This window comes from Chaetura pelagica, unplaced genomic scaffold (assembly GCF_000747805.2).
Source record: "Chaetura pelagica isolate M959 unplaced genomic scaffold, ChaPel_1.0 scaffold85, whole genome shotgun sequence".
Taxonomy (NCBI): Eukaryota; Metazoa; Chordata; class Aves; order Apodiformes; family Apodidae; genus Chaetura; species Chaetura pelagica.
In genome coordinates this window covers 1,283,608-1,306,490 of record NW_009953505.1, presented here as the reverse complement: position 1 = coordinate 1,306,490, position 22,883 = coordinate 1,283,608, and the positions used below count along the sequence as shown (strand labels likewise).

Here is a 22,883-nt window from a genome sequence, read left to right as displayed (position 1 = left end):
TTTTCATATTTCATCCAGAAGTTAAGAATGCTTAGCAGTCTGTGCAAAAATACTATTAATAGACTAAGTTATATAAAAATGTAACTATATACTTCTTCATCATAAATTTAGCCAATTTATTTTACTTAATAATAGTTCAGATAACTTAATATAGTTCAGACAACTGAAGAATTAGTGCTCCAAACAAAATAAGTCTTCATTAAACAGAAGTATCCTTTGGATTGTAACTCTGGTTTTCTTTGTGGAATTATTTCCAAAAATAATTACTGAAAACAACTTGTTTTAGTTTCTGACAGAAGTTGTGTACCTACCAGAATACTGCAGGAATTCGGCAAAGAGATAGAATATGGGAAACCACTCATCTTCTTGCCTCTGGCATTTAAATTGCCAATGATTTGTGAATTGAAAAGCTGCTTCAAGTAGGACCGAAGAACCCTCATGTCGAAGTAATTATCTACACGGCCTCCATAAATTGCATTTTCAAACAAGCCATGCACAAATTCCCACTGAAAACCTTTGGAACCTACAAATTAATAAGAATTAGTTTTGTATCAATGGATAGCACTGCATTATAAGCATTTTTTTACTGGTACTTCAGATTTTCAGTGAAATAAAAAAAAAACCCACAAAATAATTTCTAACTTTTTTCTTCTATATTACCAAATACTAAAAGTTGCAGAAACTTCAATACAAATTTTTATAATTGATAAAACAAACAGTTAGTGTGGTTCAAAAAGAGCGATTAGAAATATGACTTCAGTCTTGAAGCGCTTTTTATTGTAGATGAACCAAGTGCTTGTATGCATTTCAGACATTATGCTGTCAAAATTGTAATTATGTGTCATAAATAAAAAGAATTTCCCATGTTCTTTCTTTAGTAGAAGTTCTTACTTTAAAAAAAAAAAAAATTACCAACAAAACATACAAAATGTGAAGAGTTTTACTTTTTTTTTTAAATATTAAATAATATTAGGAAATTACAACACTACTTAACAGAACAAAGAAGTGGGTTCTATCTAACAGTGAGTTTCAATTTGAAGAAATTACTCATATTAAATTCACTTATTCAATATCTGAGGGAGGTCACCCTGGGAAGGAATGGAGACAGAAGACTTTATCTTCAAGGCACTCCTGCATTTCCTATTTATTCCTCTGGATTCAAGAAGTTAAGCAGAATAGTTCTTGGCACAATAAATCATTGGTTTATCCATCCTCCCTAAAACAGAATTATGATTCACCCTTTCTAGTTTTAATCACTGGTCATAAGCCTTGCAGCATCTCCACTCTTATCTGAGCATTGTAGAAAGATAAAGCTCTTCATGCAACATCTGTACTAATGGTAAAACAGTACAGGTCTCATTTGAACTCCAGGTGAGATGGCACAGGTGCCATCTTGCACCCTTACAGCTAAACTCTCTTTTGCCCTGAACTAAACTACCTGCTGCCTATCAGAAAGAGTCTCCAGGCTCTGGTATCTGATAAATGATGCCTTGTCACTGCCTACAAGAATGCCAGTGTGTGAAACTGTTCTTTTGTTCCCCACATAAGTCTAAACAAAATGCCTTTTAAGCCAGCGAAGGCCTCTCCTGATTATTCCCTGCTCACAGACTAAAACAGACTTGCTTCTCAAGGACATCTGAACCCAAAACAACGGGACAGAAAGGATGAGCGACAAGCCATCCTGTGCCCCTGGTGGACACCACCCTAACTTGGGGCTCATGGACGCTCATTGGCTCTGGACAGTGACACTGACTGGACAGGTGGGTCACAGGGGTATCAAAGGCAGCTAATGCAGCAGGTGGGCCCTTCCCTCCTCCCTGAGGCCCGTTCGAACACTTTCTGCGTGGGACACCCCCCTACTGCAGACACTGGTGCTGGGACCCTGCCTGCCTCGCCTGCCTGCTCTGGGTCCAGCCTGAGCCTCAGCGCTGAGTGTGCCGGGGTCCAGAGCCCTGGCCCTTAAAAGCACCTCGACCTTTTGCATTGCCTCCCTAAAGGACATCTTCTCACTATATACATATTTATATCCCTGGTAGCCATTTACATTTGCATTTTCCCTAAACATCATCCCTCAGTTTTTGTTAACCTTAACAAACCGATTAGTTTGTGGAGCAAACCTTCGTTTTAGAGGCAACTTCTGAGTGTGGTGGGGGTGTACATTCTAACTACCACCCTGAAATATGGTCCCACAGCAGCCGTTCCTCTGTGAGAGGCGAGTGCCACGTGTGACTCTCGATCTTACACAAAAACCCCTCCACATCGGGAAGGGGAGTCACAAAAGCACCTGACAGCCGGTAGCTCCCAGTACCGGCTTGCGACAGCCAGTCTGGGTAAGCCAAATATAGGAAAAAATAACCTGATAACAGAATAGTTTTGAGCCTGTGTCCAGCCCTTATCAGTTCACTAATACAGACATAAAGTCTGGGTCTATATCCAGAAAAGCTTAATTAGCATAAGCACAGCTAATCCAGAGTGAGACTACTTCCCATAGTGAAGCAACTACCTAACTACTTTCTCATATATTTATATTCATGAAAATGTTTCAATGAAGATTTAAACGTAAAATCTGAATGCCTCCAAAGCAGCCTTTAAACAAGATGGCCCCATTCCAAACAAAATGATCATGCAAAGTAACCAATTTACTAAAATTACTGTGACGGTTTTTGATATTCTAAACATTTTAAATGAGAGACATTCAGAAGGGTTATGCTACAGAGGTGGGAAATCTTTCCTTAAGAAGGGACTTACCCTCAAAGAGTCCATCAATAATGTCAAAACCAGCACGGAGGTCAGATAAAGAAAATTCATAAAACTTGGTCCAACCCTACCATTAAAAGAAATCCAAATAATGTAATTAGTCTCACAGTGATAATAATGAAATAACATACAAAGGTTATGTAGTTGATGAATACTGTATAATACTTAATACTGAATGAAAAAAAGAGGCAACCTAAATTGTCTAAAGAGCATCTTTAAAAACACTCAGTGAAGGAAGTATTAAAAAAAAAACCAGTGATACCAGTGCATTTAATTTTAAATACTTACACAAATTAGAATCCATTGACTATGAGGAATATAAACTTGAATTTACTTTATTTCCTAACAGCATTTACTACAACTAAAACTTGTAGATATTTGTGACTAGAACACAGGTTGAATTATGAATTTATTTCTGAGGGCCTTTTCATATTTCTATTTCCTTTGGATTTTCTTAAATAAGTTTGATTCTTCAAACATTCAGAAAAACAGTCCACATTATACTTTCATTCTCTTACTACTTACAGAATCATAGAATCACACAGAATCACAGAATCCTAGTGGTTGGAAGGGACCTCGAAAGATCATCTAGTCCAACCCCCCTGCCAGAGCAGGATCACCCAGAGCACATCACACAGGAACTTGTCTAGGCGGGTTTTGAATGTCTCCAGAGAAGGAGACTCCACAGCCTCTCTGGGCAGCCTGTTCCAGTGCTCTGTCATTCTCACAGTAAAGAAGTTCTTCCTGATATTCACATGGAACCTCCTATGCTCCAGTTTGCATCCATTGCCCCTTGTCCTATCACTGGACATCACAGAAAAAAGCCTGGCTAACTTACTTCATGTAACTTCTCTACTGACTGAAAAAATCGTAAGAAAAGCAATTACTGCTACTATTACAGTCAAAATGCTGACCAACATATGCATATTTTAATAGTTCTCAGTTTGTACCCCTTTCTGTTCTTGGTGGCACTATTCTTTATAAAGCATTAATATGTAATGTGCATGCAATTCTCACCAAAAAAATTCAATGTAAGAGAATAAGTAAATATTGATTTATGATACAGAACTTAGGAAACACCGATCTCAAAGGTATCTCCTGTTTCTGTGTATTCTTATGGCTGTACCTGTGCATATGGATCACATCATAGGAACAGGTGCACATGACTCATGATGAGAAAGGGCAAATGTGTCAGATAACATGCACATATCCAGTGAGATGGACACACTCTCAGGTCAAGATTGCAGTGGCTCCACAGAACACAATCAATCAGCCAGTTACCCTGAAGGTCATAAACTGGGAAGATGCCACAGTCGCTCAACAATGTTCATGTATTAATTTTGACAAATCTGTATGTGGACCCAAAACAACCTGAAATGCATCAAGAGATTCTAGCTGGCATTGATTGCAGTCCAGCAACGCTAGGGAATCTGAAGCAAAATCTAAAACCATCACTAAAACTTCAGAGGATACAAACACAGTTACAGTGGAATTAAGGAGAAATCAGTAATCCTATCTTGTGTCACTCAGAAAGCTGGTGGTAAATGAACACAGATATGAACGAGGCCAAATGAGAGTTCATGTGTGTCAGATCAGTACTTTTAAGCATTTTCACCTATTCTACTTCTTGAACACCATATTCAGTCTGTTACTGCAAGAGGCAAACAAACTTTTAAAACACAAAGTCAAAACTACCAAAAAGCTCTCAAGCATTCTAAGCTCTGCTGGTCAAAGCTCGATGACAGGTTAATGTCATCCCTAGTCTAAATAAAATAAACAAGGCATAGAAGTTTTATTGGTTGGGTTTATTTTTTTCCTGTTTAAGTATCCACAGCCAGAAAGAAATGCTTACTTTGAACAAAAAAATTATCTAAGGATAAAACACATGACTGTCCCTGAAAACCACTATAATCCTCACAAGAAATTCCCTTCTTCTTCCATCTCTTGTACAGGGTTTGTATTCAGAATAAATAGACAATGTCATCTGCTCCTTCAAACCGAAGAGTCTCTTTTCTCATGTCTTCCATTCAATCATGTATGTTTCCAAAATATTCTTTCCTGTCCCAAGCAAACAGGATTCACAGAATATTTTCCACGGGACAGTGTCATTCCTGTATTAGTATCAGCACTCAGTTCACAAAATAACTCCATGCAGACACAAGCAGTTTTCAGAGGGACTGGAATTTAGGCTACCAAGATCTTATTTTGCAGTGAATTTAGAAATAATAACAAAGGCAAGCACAGAAGTATTGAAGTTTTTCTCACCTCTGAGGATGACCCAACATATACGTGATGAAAAATACTTCCAAATATAAATGTTAATACAAGGGAGTAATTAAAAAAAAATAAAACATTACCTGGGGAATATAATTTCTTCTTTCTTGACATACAGCATGAAACCATGCTAAACAAAAGAGAGAATGAGCTTGGGACAAATTTCCCTTTTTATTTATTTGCTCTGGTGTCCAAGATTCATAGGTTCTCAAGAGATTCTTTTTGAGGCCTGGAGGAGCCTGCATTGGAAGGAAAAACACTGTTCTAGACAAAAAACCTGACACCTTGATATTCTATTTTCTTAAATTCTGACTTACGATTTATAACATAATGAAACTGCAAAAAGTACTTAATAAAACAAAATTTAACAAGAAGACAATCTGCTTGTAGCAAATGGCCTAAAACCAGGATGATGTTATTCTAAAAAGAACTCAAACATACTGAAGGAAATTGTGACAATTACCAACTCATAGGAGGAGTGAACTACACTAAAAGAACTTAGGCAAAGAATAGTGCTCTATCAGAATATGTAAGCATAAAAGTAAATTAATTTAAAACAAAAAATAACCTTTCTTCTGATTTTACAAGCTCAACTACCAATTATTGTTTCTGATTGGTGCCAACTCACCTTATGCCATCACTACACTTTGTTATATACAGTATATACACACAGTATATATAGATACAGTACATACATGTATGATAAAATGCCAGTTCTCTGATTTAGAGGCAGGTAATGTTCAGAACCAATAGGAATAACTGCAGCTAAAGTGTATATAATAACAAATATCACAATGTTTAAAATAAAGCAAACCAATTAGATACTCAGCCATTTGCAAATTATTTACAAGTGTGAAGGCAAACAGATTTTTAAGATATTTAAATAATATTTTTATATTTTTAAGAATGCTCTTTCTTTTAAACAATACTGGTTGTTAATGTTTCCCTCAGATTGCCATAGTTGCATATCTTGCATATGCACACTTGTGACAAGTAATTGCAAAATACTATACTCAATTAATTATCTTTTTAAAATATCTGTATCTTAATTGGTAATAGTTAAGGGGCATACCACAAGCATACAATAATCAATTAGCCAAGTCACTGGCTATCACTGCCCTTTCACAGTAACAATATATTTAATACAAATGAAAAGGTAACAAAAGGGTTTAGATCATTGAATCAGTGAGAAGTTCCAATCATTCCAAAGAGAGTGGGAACAGTAACTTCAAGAATCTAGAAGAAATGTGACCATCCTACACATTGTGGTTTCTGTACCACTAAAAATGCCAGTATGAGCAAGAAGATAACCCAGAAGTTTAAAAATACCTGCAGTCAATATAAAAATGTAACAACTTTGCCTTTTTAAAAGTCAACAACATTGGGATCTAAAAGATCAGAGGTTCAAGGCTGAGCTGTAGGCAACATCTCCATACTCCACAACCACCAGAAGAGTTATCAGCACCCCTAATAATTATTTCCATAATGGACATTAATGTATAAATGCATTAATAATTAGAGTACTTTCCAACAAGTTGGAAGAGCATGGTCCCAGTTATTTCTAAGATTTGAGCCATTTGGAAAGCAAAGCTCTAATTTTTTCATAAAAGCCCTTAACTGTATATTCTGCTGTATGGGAGGGAGACATTTTTATTGCAAGGGTCCAGAGAATATAAAGCTATAGGACCAACAAGAAAAATAAGGAGGGGAAAGTGTGATTATGTGATCTTTAAATGAGAACATTAATTAAGAAGGATGAACTCCTTATTTTTTGCCTACATTCCAGCACCCAGGTGGATTTTTGCTTCTAAGAAAAAGTCATTAAGTGCATAAAAGAATTCGGAGCACAAAACAGAACAAATACTTCCCCCAGGTAAATTTATTTTCCCTTCACACTTTCAAGTGGAAAATTTTATCTGGAAAATTTTACAGCCCTTCCCTGTAAAGCACAGTGTCTGCAAATTTCCATACAGACATTACAAATTATGAGTGAAAATCTTTCAAGGTCAATTCATGGCATTTTTTGTATGACATAAAATTGAAATATAAAGCAAAAGCTGTTATATACATAATCCACATTTCTAAACTGTCTTCTACCTAAACACATAGTATACTATACATCTAGGTTAATTCCTTGTAAACATGTAAGAACAGCTTTCCAAAGAGGTCTTACTTCGTAAGTTATTTTCAGACTTGACTGAAGCAAAATTGGAGTAAATTTTGGATGAACTTCAGTAGTAAGCCAAAGGCGAAAGCTGGGTTGAGGCTGTAATGTATTCAGTTCCTGTTAAAGAGATGTTATATTGAAGTAGGGTTTGGGTTATTTTATATACAGAACCATCTTTGCAAAATCTTAATACACAAATTGGAAAGTTAGACTTGTCTAAAAATTCTTTAGCTGTCCCAGTAAGGTTATTCAAAAGACTATAGTTCAAGATGTGTTGTCTCTACATTCCATATGCTCACTGTACTCAAGTTGAAAGTTCGTCCCAGCTGTGTCAAAATATTTGCCCCTCCTTTTCAAATCCTAAATTCAGAACATAAAAATACACAGCAGTTCATTACTTCTTTTAAGAAAAGAAAAACACCAGAAGGCTATGTGTCAAATGATGAAGGTTTGGAATGTGGGCTGCATATCAACAAAGGACCTCAAAGACTTTCAACAACTGTACAGCTACTGATAGGAATTCCCCACCACCTTTCTTTCTTTAAGTTACTTTGTTTTGTGGATTTCACAGTTAAATACATGTACAGCCACTGTGATTTAGGTAGCAAGGTGGTTAATTTATATGCTATAAGTGTGTTTCCATAAGACATTCAACATTTTAATTTCAAATTAGCAGAAGCCTCCTGGTGACTTAGATACAAACTACATTTAAGAAACAAGAACTACTTAAAAGAAAATCCTAGTACTAGAATTCCTAACAGGAGCTTTCATAGCTGAACTGTGGAGGAAATACTCTGCATTGTATGACAATTAAAGTGTTTATACAAAAGAAAGAGTTGCTTAGATCTCAAGTGTTTCACCCTATTCATGACAGAGAAAACTGCAAATGTTTATTTAAAAGTTCTTGGAATTCTAAACATCACCATGGAAATGCCTGAAATGCTTCAGAAATGTTTCATCCTAATCTTGTCTAGTTTCAAATACATTCTTTAGTTACCCTCACCTTTTCCAATACAGGAAGCCAAGAAGTAACAAGATGTAGGTTCTTTAAACACAGCCATTCTCCATTGTGTGCACATTCTTTTAAAGTCTGAATAGCCAGGTCAGCTTGGCCTTGGCCCATTGCAATCTGAAATGACAGATACAGTTGTATCAGGAATTTATCATACCTCATTTAACAGCTAAATACAAAACTGTTTCCAATTTGGAGTGCATATGTAAAACAGAAGGTGTGCTAAAGATAACCAGAATTTTCTCTAATGTGATAGGCTACTAAAGTAGGGAAAAAATTAAGGAAAACCTAAGTTTTTTCTTTGCAACTTATCTAACTAGAGTTTCTTAAGAAGTAACGTGGCCTAAGTCTTTTTATGGAAAAAAACATATATCACTTGGTGATAGTGACGGCATTCCCTGGGAACTCAGAAGTAATTCAAATATCAGTGACTAATGATATTACTGCAGAAATGCTGATACAATAAAAATGAGATAAATGAGAACAAGTTTTCTTTTATTTGTAAATTAGGAATATTTCCTTTGAAGAGAAACACTGAATTTCGTATTAAGATGAGTGAAAAAGTAAGGCTGCTCTCTTTCCAGCTGGGAAATATGAGTAGCTTAACAGTCTTGTCTTCATTTTTTGTAGTACCACATTGCTGCTAAAATAAATTTGGATTTTCAAATGGAAGTACAAAGATCCAAAACTGAATTTTCAGATAAATTAGTGAAAATTGAAAATAAAGGACTTGCTCTTCAGCACAATTACTGCAAAAATTGATGTCAGACTATATGTAGAGTAGCAGACAATGTGGCAGTACACCACACAAATTCAGTGGTCTGTTCTTCGCCTTCTATGTACTATTCAGACTGCATGAGGAACTGCAGGAAAAAAGACTAACAACAAAATATTCTCATTGGCAGGACAACTTTCAGATTACTTAGCTTTAAGCAAACACCATACCATGTTACATTTTAGAAGTCCAACATGTAAAGGTTATTATAGCACAAAAAGCTATGTGGCAGTGTAAAAAATACGCATTCTGAAATGTTTACCACTAGACAAGCTGGCAGTGGAATCTAAATCTTTACAATTTGATGGGAAAAACATATTATATCAGTGCACATTCCAGGAAAGGAACAATTTCAAGGACTATTTAAAAGCAACATTAAACCTGACATTTTCCATTTCCGTGCTAACCAGTGATCACCTAGGTAAGAACTGCCTTTCCCTGAAATGATGTTTTACAGAGGAATTAAGCATATTGTCACTGTGTATTAGGAATATTAGGAAACCACTTGTATCATAGAGTAATTTCAGTTGCAATGGATTCTGGAAGGTCTCTAGTCCAATCTCTTGCTCAAAGTTGGGTCAGCTATGAAAGATCAGACCAGGAGCTGAGGGCTTTGCCCAGTGGACTCTTGAGAACCTTGAAGGATGAAGACTGCACCAGGAAACCTGTCTGACTGTTCTCATGGTGAAAGTTTCTCCTTACCTATCTCATTACAACTTATGCACATTTCTTCTTCCCACAATGCCTGATTGCAAAGAATATGGGGGCCATTTTTTAGTGACCTTCTTGTAGATATTGAAAGGCTTTTATTAGGTCATCACAAAGACTTCTCTGCTGGCACATCACAATGCTGGAACATGTCCAGACTGTCATCTACAAAAATCCTCCAGTGCTTTTCAGCGGAGTCCCTCCCCAGCCAGTCAATCTATTGCCTGCATCATTGCAAGGGTTTCTTCTTCCACAGGGGCAGTATTTTGCATTTCATGAGTTCTGGAAGGTTCTGGTCAACCAAAGCCAGCCAAGGAGAGCTGTGAGCCCATCGCTCAATGGGGCAGGGCACACAGTGAAAAGGCACATGGAAAAGGTTGAGGTACTCAATGCTCTTTCAGTCTTATGTTCCACTGATGAGGCTTTCTCTCAGGCCTTCTAGGTCTCCCAGATCTACAAGCATCCTTGGATTTGGGACCTCTCACTGCTGTGCAGATGGTTGAAGTAGATGATCTCCAGAAGTACCTTCCAACCTAGATTTTTCTGTGAATTTAATAGCTACAGTAGATTTCTTCATAAAACAATAAAAGTTGCTTTCAACACCTCTGCATAGATCCAGTTTTGAAACAGGCATGGAAAATATAAACCAGTTTCTTAAAAATACAATTCCTGACTGAAGTCTACTCAAGGGTAATTATCTTTCCCCAGTTCAGTTTATGCAATATAAACTGAAAATGCAATACAGGGAAGAAGTTGTTATTCTGGCTGGCCAAATAATTTCAGAGTTGTAAGCCTATTCCTAAAATCTGAGGGCTTTCCCACCTTTTTTAAAAGACTTGAAATATAGGAGTGCTGTTCAGAAACTCCCATCAACAATTAACAGGTTACCACTAACTTGTAAAATTTCTCGAAATGTTTTACAGGAATTCACAAAATACCAAAGTATTCACAAATACTGATTAAGGTTTCCTGTTGTAGAAATAAATATACAAGTCCTATAAGCAGAGGAAATAACAAAGTTTTTCAGTGGGTTTTGTTCATATTTCAATTACACAAAAAACCCTTAATTTTTTACCATGTATTCTCAGTCTCTTTTGTTCTCCTCTATCTACATTCTCATTTTCCAAATTGGAGGAAAGCCCTTCACGGCTTCTGAGAGGATCACTAATTGTGTCTCTCTTCTCCAACTCATTTTGCCAATGGAATCAGAAGTGAGAAGACAGGTGGGAAAAGAAACACACAGACACCAAAATATGCTTTTACAAACTATATTCCTGTAAAAAAAAAAAAAAAAAAAAAAAAGTAAAACAGGTACTACTGCTGTAAAATTTTACTCATCGTGGTTTTTAATCATTATGCTTATCTAAGACTGACCTGATGGTAGCACTCAGTATTTCTTTCAACACTGGCAAGTTCTTGCAACTCTTGAGAAGGATCAGCACCAGGAGAAATAATTATCAAGATGGGCTCAATTTCCAGAGTCTCTTTATACAGACGTTTCAGATTCAGAGGCAGTGGAGATAATTCTTTTATTCCTATAATTAGAATTAGAATTACTATGGAAATACAGTGACTACGTAGGATGGAGTGCTTCATTAACCACTTTAGAGGTAGTATGTCTGTCAAAGTTCTGTTCAATCAAGACCATAAAAGTACAATGAAGGGAAAAAAAATCCTTACAATATGCAGGTTGAAGGCACCCTATATTGATAAGGAAAAGACAGTGAAAGAGTGCCTGGACTTCCAGCTTGACAAATATAAACTGCAGTCATTATTTAGAGTGCAGTCTTCAAGGAAACACACAAAAAGACCTGGAATATAAGATTATGAGAAGCTACGGTATTTGCTAAAACTAATTTCACATGCAGAAGTTCTCTCCTATATTGTTCTGAGAGCCTTAATTATTAGAGTTCGACTTTACACAGTTCTGGGTACTACAATTACTTTAGGCTATTATTTGCTTTGATATACAACTGAAATGCTTAGAATGTTGACCTAGTATAGGCAAGGCCCAAAGATATGTCCATCAGTGTATCATAAACAGTGTTAAACACAAACTTCTGACGCATCAATGAGAAATTTATCCAGGACTGCACCAAAAGAAGCATGACCAACAGGTCAAGGGAAGTGATCCATCCCCCTCTACTTTGCTCTCATGAGATTCCACCTGGAGTACTGATTCTAACAGACGCAACTAAACAGCTAAAATCACTATCAATACTTTTTAAAAAAGTATTTAAACAAGACTAACATAGGAAAATATTTTATGTTCGTTAGGTGTGAAGTAATACGAGCAGAGATCACTATACAAACTGAAGCCATAAGGCAACTGAAATGGGCAGCTCCCTTGCGTTTTGCTGCTCACTGCCAGTAAACCCTAAACCCTAGAAGATCCATAAAATGACAGTGAAATTAATGTAGGGCTGCTCCATGCTGGACTGAAGCATGTTCAGAGAGGAAGACTGTTCAGGGACTCTTAATTTTCAGAATCTCAAAAATGTCTGACAAACATCTGCAAGCTGTTTCTCAATGAATCCTGTATTGGCCAAATCTGGATGCTCTTTCAGAAGGCCTGAAAAGAGCTTACCCTTTGATTGAAAGCTGCTCAGAACAACCAGCTTTCTAGTCATTCCTCCAAACTGAGCTTGTAGTATCATTTTTCACAAATACAAGCTACTCCAGATTTAACATTCTCTTTACTAACGTAATAAGTGGAAATAGCTAAGATATTGGTAGGAGGAAAAAAAGAAAGAAAACAGACAAATTAGCTAAGAAGAAAAACAAAACTTTATAACTATATAACTACAGCAATAATTCAAGCTACATGAGTCACTCAAAGCAATAAAAGAAAAATATCAGGAAGTAGAACATGACAGTATTCTCTAAGGTAAAAATGTTTATTTTAGTTAATTTTTGTGAAAGAGTTGAAAATGGAAGTGCTGAAAATGGAAGACAGCACTATGCCTGGAATTAGGAAATCCTACATCAAATGTATATTTTTGTGGATGAGGAGCACAAGGAAGAGGTATGGTGGTGAGACACTAGAACAGTGTGCCTAGAGAAGCTGTAGATGCCCCAACCCTGGAAGTGGTTCAAGGCCAGTTTGGATGAGGTTTTAAGCTACCTGGTTTAGTTGGGAGGTGTCTCTGCCCATGGCAGGGGAGTTAGATCTAGTGACCTTTATGGTCCCTTCCAACCCAAACCATTCTATGAGTCTATGAAACAGACAATCATAGTACTGAAGCACTCTGAATCATCTGTATATGTAAATACTGTATTATAACCCAAGTGACTGACAAAAATGATTGAAAATATGAAACAATCTTTTGAGAGCCAGTTTACAAAATCTCAAACCTAATGTTCTTTAAATTAAAGATGACATTAAATGAAATAAACTTCTTGGAAAATTTGTGTCTTAAGAAAAACGCTGCAGTGCAAAATTTACAGAAAACCAGCTATCTCCCTTTGTTCATCACTCCACGGATAAAAATTAATTAAAATAATCTTACAGATCTATATTTTAGATCATTACACAGCATAAACCAAACCATTTTAAAAGCAGTTTTTTACAATATTTTACAAGAACAAAATCAACAAATCTATTTACGGTGTATTATCAAATAATAAAATTAAGACTGACAAAAATGATTGAAAATATGAAACAATCTTTTGAGAGCCAGTTTACAAAATCTCAAACCTAATGTTCTTTAAATTAAAGATGACATTAAATGAAATAAACTTCTTGGAAAATTTGTGTCTTAAGAAAAACGCTGCAGTGCAAAATTTACAGAAAACCAGCTATCTCCCTTTGTTCATCACTCCACGGATAAAAATTAATTAAAATAATCTTACAGATCTATATTTTAGATCATTACACAGCATAAACCAAACCATTTTAAAAGCAGTTTTTTACAATATTTTACAAGAACAAAATCAACAAATCTATTTACGGTGTATTATCAAATAATAAAATTAAGGGATTCCATAGAAACTATTAAAAAAAAAAAAGAAACATAGGTTAAAAAAGATGTAATTGTTGCTTGGAAACACCAAGGTGAAAAAAGAACTTACCTAGGGTTTTACATGCAAAAAGGGACATGGCACTCTGCAGCCTATCTGGTCGGACAGCCTGGACCACAAGTACCTTAAAATAAAATATATTCAGGGGAGATGAGTTTATAAAGTATAATGTGACAACTTTAAAATAAAAACTCTTCTGAGAAGGCTGAATTTTTTAAACATCTAAACTTTAAACTTCTGAATTCTTTAAACTTCAAACTCCATAGAACAAAGTTATTTTCTCTGAACATACAGTTATATTGTTTATTTCCAAGATAATCTAATGTAATTTTTTTTAAAGTAGCTTCTCCTATTAATAGCATTAGAAGATAGATCTATATCTGATGTCTATTTTTAAGCTTCGACTCTTTCTACATTGTTTAGAAAAAAGGTGGCTAAGTGGGCAGCTAGAATGATGGTAAGCAAACATAGCTTCATACAGGTAATCTTGGTAATCTAAGTTCTACACATGTATTTAGGCAGTAACTTCCAAACTAGAACACAATGATATTGGTTTCAGTGCAGTAACACATGTAAATAATCAGTTCTGAGAGAACTTCCTCTGTTAAAGCACACCTTTAGGGTTTTACATCTAAATTCCTTCTTCTGAGACATTCTGACTTTCAAACCTTGTACTTCTGCTGATGCTTTTACTGTTTTTCAAAGGACTACATAACATGAGCAGCTAATGAATTCAGATACAAATTAAATTAGCAGTTTCCCTCCCAGCTACTTCTTTTTAAGTTCCTACAAATGTTCAGTGCAGGCAACTGCAGGCAACTAATGCAACTTTAACTTCGTTAAAATCATCACTCCTTCTCCCACCCCCTTGCAGACCTGTAAACCACAACTCTGAACCTGACATCACTTTCAAGTTTCCAAGTCTAGAATATCTGTTGTTAGTTTTGGAGGCAAAATGTAACTTCATCACATTTTAAAGAAAGAACTACTTTTTAAGCTTGGGATTACACTAAGTGCTACTCCACTATTTTTAAGCTTAACATACGATTTCAAAGAAACTAACTTATGAGTATCACATAAATCTAATCAGGTAGTTTCAGTATATTTCATTAACAGAAACATTCTTAATACTTTCTATGAAAGACACTAGATACATAATGTGCTATTCCTATAAATGCAGATTTTTGATGGCAACACATTGCATCCATAGAATTGTTCTGTGTTTCATCAAATCAAGTATGACTCCAACAAATTCCTTTCCAAAATAGTTTGTTCCTAAATCCATGTGTCCTATTTCAGAAATTCTCATCCTCCACCAAAACTCCAAACAGAGAGGCCCTTAAAAACCTATCAGCATGAAACTACACTGTTTTTTACCCCATGCCTTCTTTGTACAGAACTTTATTTTATATGGACTTCAAATTAAAAGTGACAGCATAATTTGAAAGTAATTAATGACATCCTTTGTTTTATAAACACAAGAGGGATGACATTTTTCTCTTCCAGAGGAGAAGGATCCTTGGATGGAGGGAGCAAATTGCCTCTCCAGCATTCTTGAAGAGTTCTTGAATCACCAAGCTTTCAGGAAGAGTGCTATTTCATTACTACTATTCTAAAAAAGCAGTGGTTGCTACTGCATTTTGTGGTTTTTAAATGTATGAATTTGCACATTTAGTGATTAACTAAAGTAATGATGCTCAACAAGCTGACAAATTCTGCAGTAACAAAGCAACCATGAAAGAAATTTAATACCTATTAATAAAATTAATTTTGTGAATAATAATGAGCTTGTTACCTTACAGGGTGCTCTCAGTTGTAGTCAGTACACAACACAAACTAGACTCAGATTAGAGAGATCTAAATGTGTATTATAGAAGAAAAAAATCCTTAGACTAAATAAACTAGTTAAGTTGCAAGACAATGTATATACTGCTATTGCTCATAATTCAACCAGGCCTGAAGTCTAAATTTCCAAGATGCAAAATTTCCTTTCCATACTGAACTAATAATTATTTTAAAATAATATAATATTAAAAGATTACCTGCTGAAATAAGGAAATTCTTTTCACAATAGTAGAAGGGAAATCTTGTTCACACACAGAACTCTGAGAAAAAGTGTGCCACAGACCTTCATCTTCAAAGCAAAGTGTCTCATAGAGACCTGGGAGAGAAATCTACCAAATAAATAATGCATATTTAACATTACATAAACTTCTGTAAAACACTGTGTTCTGTAATAAGATTGCAAACCCCGTGTTTTTAATTTAAAAAAGCATTGACAACAGGAATCGTTATGTGTTTTTTTGCTAAATTCATAACTGGCATAACATTTGGACATTGTGTATTTTAGTTCATTTCCAAATACCACTATGACCCCAAACTTGTAAATACTTCTGCATATCACATCATGCTGTTTCATCCTCAAAGAACAAAAGGGCAGGTTTTCAGATTAACCATTTCACCTATTCCCTTGAAATGCCAAGTCTGTATTTTCGTTTTAAATTTCTAGGTTCTTTGCTTTTAAACTTTGGGCCCAACCTATTGTAGTCCTTGCCTTTAAACAACACCAAATTCCTTTTCTATTAATGCACGCTACTGATTCATCCAGTTATTCACTTTGTTTGTTTCCTTGTTTGTTTTTTTAAACCCCTAACAATCATGCTTGCCATGCCATTATTGCTTTTGTTTCTGATCCCTGGTGAAGAGAAATTGAAAAATAATGAACTCTGGATTTAGCAGCAGAAGTTCTTGCCAAAGATCAGTCAAGATTTTCCTTCTCTCTGTTGACCAACATGCAGGAGAAGAAGAGCCTAAAACAGAATTTCAGGGACTAGTATTTTCATTTAGTTCCCTTCAGGATCAGAGGACTTTAACATTGATTACTGCAGGATGAATCAAAGCCAGAAACTGTTTTTTTGTTTTAGCTTGAGATGTCTTGACCTAAGCAATCACTAACTCTCATACACCTTTAACCTTGTGCATGGAAATCCGAGAAGTAGAAAACAAGTTTTCCAATTAAGCTAATTATTTTTAATACAATATAAAGTAGTTTGTGAAAGTCATTACATAAAAGAAACATGAAACTTCCAACTTCCTTCACAACTTTTAATCTGTGTATTCTTCTACCTATAGAAATTGTAAGCCTACCTTTGTTAGGCTTACAGTATTTTCTAATCTCAGAAAGATACAAAATTACTTGTTAGATGGGGTGGAGATGTACATTAAAAAGCTCAGAAAAACGAAATGAAATTTAAAAAAAAAATGTGTTGGTTTTTTTTTCAAGTGAGTGAGTAGTAAGCCAGTTTCTGGAAGACAAAACTACAGTTTAAAATAAAATATTTCCACCTGAAAAATAAATATTTGAGTGTTCACATCCAAACTGATGTCTTACTAAAACCAAAGGCTTTTTAAGTTGAATTCAACCCACCACATGATGCATACCTTCAAAGATGCTACTGCCCAGGATCGGTCCTGTTCTATCCAAGAGGGAATCTGGTCACGAACACTTCTTTGTGAATCCTTATTGAAGCAAATCACATTACACACGTAAGTTACATAAAATTTTGTAAAACACTGTACTCTATAATAACATTGCAAAACCTGTGTTTTTAATAAAAAAGCATTCACAACAGGAACCTTTCTGTGGCATTTTGCTAAGTTCATAAATGGCATAACAAAACAAAAGCTAAAAATTATTTACATTTAAGATACACTGTTGGCATTAACATTTGCTCAAGCTTCTGAGACTGAAAATATTTTATCATTTTGAATATCTATATGACTCATTAAACCCTAAGCAGTTTTCTTTTCCATTAAAAACAAGTGACTTAAATGACTGGCTTTCTGTGTATGCACTCTGAGCAACTGACTTAAAAAAATAACTCCGTTGCACATATTTCACACAGTGGGGAATGCTGGGGTAATTCACTAGGCAAAGGGTAACTTCTAGACATCTCTGCACTGGTAAAGTTTGGCCACAGCACTATTTTTCATTTTCTTAGATACTGGGGATGGATGAACAGGAAGAAGGACTTCTGTATTCACATTGAAATGCGAAACTTGTAGAGTCATCAGTCCCCTAAGTAAACCTGAGTAACACATTGTGTTTTAAGTGACTTGCCACTTACATCAGGGTTCATGTGAACACAGCTGGTGTCATGGATATTCTAAAAACAAGGTATTCACAGTGGTCATTGTCTTGAACCACTGGATGTGCAAGATACCATGATATGTATCTACACAAGGGTAAAGGTTAAAAGTAATTGTAAATGATGAAAACTGCAGCTAAGCCTGAGAGAAATGAGCTATCCTGACCCTCAATGAAGGAGGAGATTAGTATAAAAAGAGGCAAAGATTGAGGTCATGATTCCTGACTGAGCTTGTTTTTCCTAAAAACACCTTTCAAAACCTTTGCTAAAATACTTGGTTCAAAGAAGAGCTATAAGACTATGGAAAACTTAGCTTTTTTCTCTACTCTTTTTTGTTGGACAGTGATTTTGAAAGTCTACAGATCCAACAGAATTGAGAGGCACTTAGTAAACTATGGCATGATTGGTCAGGCATGGAACAGAAGCTTCTTAAGCTAACTCTGTCACCAGGGAAAATATATAAATGCATCTTCAGATGTAGAACTCTGAGGCTGGGGAAAAAAACACATCAAAGCTAGCAAGGTGTGTGGACAGTTCCATCAATCCATAAAAAAAAGAACTCATATATGAAACCAGAAGAAAGATGGATTCAGAAACACTGAAGAAACACAGAAAAGGGCTTAAAACCTTCTCAAAGATACCACTGAAAAAAATGAAATTTTAATCCTGGTAACAAACATAGAAGAAGTACAATCATCAAAGGCAAAAAGTAATGCAAATTAGAAAATTAGTTGTCATGTTCAACAAGTGTTTATATTTTGATACTACTATGGAAGAAGTTATTTGTTCCTTTAATGTATTAATTCAATAATTAAACAATATAGTAGGAATACAATTTTAAGGATTTAAGTACATGTTTCTTGTTTCAAAATGCACAAAGAAATGTGGCTTACTGATTTTCTGACGGTATCTCCAATTACGACACCTGTAAAAGTCTCCCATTCCTAAGGGGAATAAATGAACAACTCAGCCAAGTCACAATACATTTTTGAGAATAAAGATTATTATGTAGTAGCAGGCAGGAAAAACAGGAAGATAAACAAATTAGGTCTTAGATTCTGAAAGAGCTTTAATACATTTTTCAAACTCTAGGTAGAACTACCAATATGTAAATTCCTTTTGTAGAATGCAAACTAAGTGACTGCAGTGCTTTATATGAAAAAGAGACAAAAGGACAAGCCCTATCCTTTTTCAGAACCCAGAACTCCCACCTAGTTTGCCTAACTACAAATGAGCAGGAAGTAACACATGTAGCTGGCAAGGACACAGATTCTACCTGTTTGGGCATCAGCAGCCCACATAGAACACCTAAATACAGAATCTATGTTTCAATAGTGTTTCATGTTACAGTATCCAAAACATTTAGTTATTAGATAGAAATTAATTCTTCAGTCGCATTAAATTGAATTTTGTATGAACTAGTCTTCTAGACTTGGAATTTGTATCCAAGAAGACAGTTTTTAAAAAATTTAAGACAGATTAGATAAGTATTTAAGAACATGCTAGAAGTTACATAATCTTATATTTGAAGGTGGTAAGAAAAAATACTAAAAAATCTTAATAAGTATTGCAGTTTTACATAACAAATAGTACTAGTTGGTTGACTTTTACATTTAGAGTGTTACTGTTGTCTTTAACAAACTTACTTCCAAGAAGACAGTTTTTAATAATTTTAAGACAGATTAGATAAGTATTTAAGAATAGTGCATATTGTTCAACTACAGGCGGACTTCACAGAATTAATTTCATCATACTAGACAGCTACAACTTTTCCATCTACATCTCAGCCAGGTAGTCTAGTCTGCCTGTAAGGGTGATGGAGAGAATAAAGCCATTTTAGTGGTAAACTATCTGACCTATTTCACAAAATTCATTTATGATCAAAATAATTCCATTTCTGACAGGTCTGTTTTTTTCCTGTTTCCTGCAAAGACAGTCTAGGATAATATTCTCATATGAATTTTAAAAGGTGTTGAAAGTTTAGTTACCAATTCAATCACCACTAAAAGTACCATTTTACCAGAAACATAGAAATTCACTATGAAGCTCCACATTGGGCAAAAGAATCGTCTAACACCCAAAGATGGGAACATGCTATTACTGAGATGTGTGCTGCCCTGTAAAAATAAGGGTTAGTAGTACTTCAGCTCTGCTGCAGTTTTACTGGGAATAGGGTAGCCTCTAAATAAAAGGCAAATTCTCCATAAATTAGGCATTTTTAGATTGGGTCTCATTCAGAACACTGTCAAAAATGCCACGTGACATCTCTCAGTTTTTTTCTGAAAATGCTAATAGAGCAGCATTTGCCTGAAAATTGAATGGACAGTTATTTTTATTAAATGTGGTTTGAACCTTTATCAACTGCATCCCACTATGCTATCAAAGTATAAGCCATTCCAGGATAAGTACATCACTCCCCTCCAAGATAAGCAACAGTATAAAGAATCCAACACTTAATTTGCCAGAGAACAATCTACAGGAAGGGCATTCTCTGCACTCTGCACTCTTGAAGACACTGTTGTGATGAAGAAACTAATGATCATTGGTCTAGGGATTTCTTTGACACTGGAGAATCAATAGTTGAAATGCACAAAGCTTCATTATTTCACCTCCCAGGAAGACTTTAAGTGTCTTCATCCGCAGGTTGCAGTATCAGACTTTTACATATACATTTCTCCCTAGGTCTTGTGCGCCTTTTCTGCATTTCAATATCAAGTCACGATGTGCAAGGAACACACTTGGTCACAGTGAAATGGCTGTGTTTATGTAACTTTACTTATAAAGGAATATCGTAGTTAACTGGAAGGCTGGATAAATATCCAGCCACATGGTGGCAAAAAACATGAATACAGTGCCCACAAAGAACAAAAAGAACCCTCTATAAACATCTTTTTCAGACTCCTATTTAAAATGCAACCACTTACGTACCTTTCTTACAGTAATCTTCACTTTGAATCTAATAAATATAATGTTGACATCCAAAAGTATAATAGAAAAATAGTAGCATATAATCTAAAATCCTGAGTCTTACACTTCATAACAAAAATATTTTATCTACTCATTTACTCTTCATATTAAGTTTAAATAAAACTCTTGGAGATTTTCTTCTCTAGCACTTACATTCTCTTGAAAAAGTTCAGGGTACATTCCTCGTACAAAATGTAGAGCAAACATAAGCTGATCAGCCTGAAATAAAAGCAGTAAGAAAGTATTTACATATTAATCAAGAGTCACCTTCCTGTTTTGTGTTTTTTATAAGTAACAACATTTCATTAAAAAAAACACCTCTAATTCCACAGTAGTGACTTCATGACACTTAAACTAATTGAAAATTGGTACACATCTCTGCAAATTAGAGACAAACACTAGCCCAAACCCTGCAAAAAACAGGTACTTGTAATAAAGCAAGCATATGAAACAGAATCCATTATTTTTAAAGGATTCAGAGGAAATGCTCGAAATCTTATAGTGAATTTTTGAAACACAATTTTGAAAAAAACCAAAAAACAAAAAACAACCTGTACCTGACTTTTCTTAGGTCTGTCACATCACTTGAATTTCAAGCAGTCTCTAAGCACTGGAGCAATACACCAGGAATAAGGATTGTACTGAAACCATAGATTAAACGATGCAAACACTCAAGACAGTATTTTTTTAAAAGGATATGGGCATGTTGTAACTGGGATTCCTATGTCTACAAACAGAAAAATTCATAGATGACTCCAGTGGTGTTACACTGATTATGGATAGGACTTTGTACTGCTCAGGGAACTTGTGGAAGCCCCATCCCTGGAAGTGTTGAAGACCAGGTTGGATGGGGCTCTGAGCAACCTGATCTAGTGAGAGGTGTCCCTGCCCATGCAAGGGGGTTGGAACTGGATTATTTCTTGGGTCCCTTCCAACCCAAACCATTCTGTGATTCTGTGATTCTCGTTTTACCAAAGCTGTGCTGGAAAGCACAGTTGACTATGTAATGTAGTCAATGTGAAAAACTGGAAGCTGGGACTCTGGAAAATCAAGACTCAGAAACCTAGACTGACACCTTCCATTTTCGAAGTCTGGCTGTATTCTGGAAGATGTATTTTACCAGACAACAGAAGGTATATACACATTTTCTCTCACTAAAATTTGAAGTAAGCACAAGGAAGGCAGTAACACTTCTTTTCAAGAAAGTGAAACATAACTAAAAAGCACAGGAGAAAGAGAAGAACAGAACAAAAAACAGTGACACCTGGGATTGGGTGAAGTCTTCAATGCATAGGAATCTCAGTCAGCTAATAAACACATCTGCAGTCCTGTAGAAACCAATTCTACTCTTGACAATGTTGTTTGAATTTTCCACAATGAGGTTTCTCATAACACGCCATGTGTGTACCGCAAATGACATTCTGATTATCCCTAGCTTCAGAGAATTACCACTCTGAACAATATTAAATTATCAAGAACATTACTGAATAATTAATTGCATGGGACTTTTCAGAAGAGACAGGACCAAATACTCTAGGAAATACTAATTAGATGGACAAGACGAACTGTTCTACTGCTTACTGGCTTTGTCATCTCAATGTCTGTGATATTTTTGAGGCCAAAAGTACATGAGGGCAAATTATTTTTGTTTTCTTTTTATTATTACTGTTTTCTCAAATAGATGTCTTTTTACTAGCCTGACGCATCAGCTCAGAAACAGATAGATATAAGAACAATATAGAAAAAAACCATGGAGTTAGGGCATTCAAGATGTTCATCAACTTTGGGAAGCTTGCTCACATGCAGTGAAAGTAACTTCAACTGCATCTGCATGTCAAAATAACACAGATGTATTAATTAATAATTAATTTGGTGATTAGGATCCAGAATTATGGATGACTGAATAAAGGGACATATGTGGCTCAGAGACCACAATCTAATTAGTTTTAATTGCCCTTGGAATAGCTGACTTCAGAAACTATGAAGAGGTCATATATAACACAACTCATATGAGCCACAGCTGCTTCAAACTGGCTTTGGGTAAGTGCAGAAATG

At 35.4% G+C, this 22,883-nt stretch overlaps 1 protein-coding gene across 1 annotated transcript in view; it reads right to left on the bottom strand.

Annotated features, from left to right (window-relative positions):
• DYNC2H1 (dynein, cytoplasmic 2, heavy chain 1) overlaps window positions 1–22,883 on the bottom strand; it is a 157,499-nt gene that overhangs the window by 55,013 nt on the left and 79,603 nt on the right. The window contains exons 71-81 of the mRNA XM_009999379.1: window positions 20,982–21,047; window positions 18,755–18,805; window positions 17,155–17,232; window positions 15,756–15,887; window positions 13,765–13,837; window positions 11,068–11,228; window positions 8,202–8,327; window positions 7,205–7,315; window positions 5,115–5,270; window positions 2,749–2,824; window positions 312–523 (exon numbers count right to left, since the gene is read on the bottom strand). Of these exons, the coding sequence (XP_009997681.1) occupies window positions 312–523; window positions 2,749–2,824; window positions 5,115–5,270; window positions 7,205–7,315; window positions 8,202–8,327; window positions 11,068–11,228; window positions 13,765–13,837; window positions 15,756–15,887; window positions 17,155–17,232; window positions 18,755–18,805; window positions 20,982–21,047 (1,242 nt within the window). The remainder of the gene's footprint in view (window positions 1–311; window positions 524–2,748; window positions 2,825–5,114; window positions 5,271–7,204; window positions 7,316–8,201; window positions 8,328–11,067; window positions 11,229–13,764; window positions 13,838–15,755; window positions 15,888–17,154; window positions 17,233–18,754; window positions 18,806–20,981; window positions 21,048–22,883) is intronic.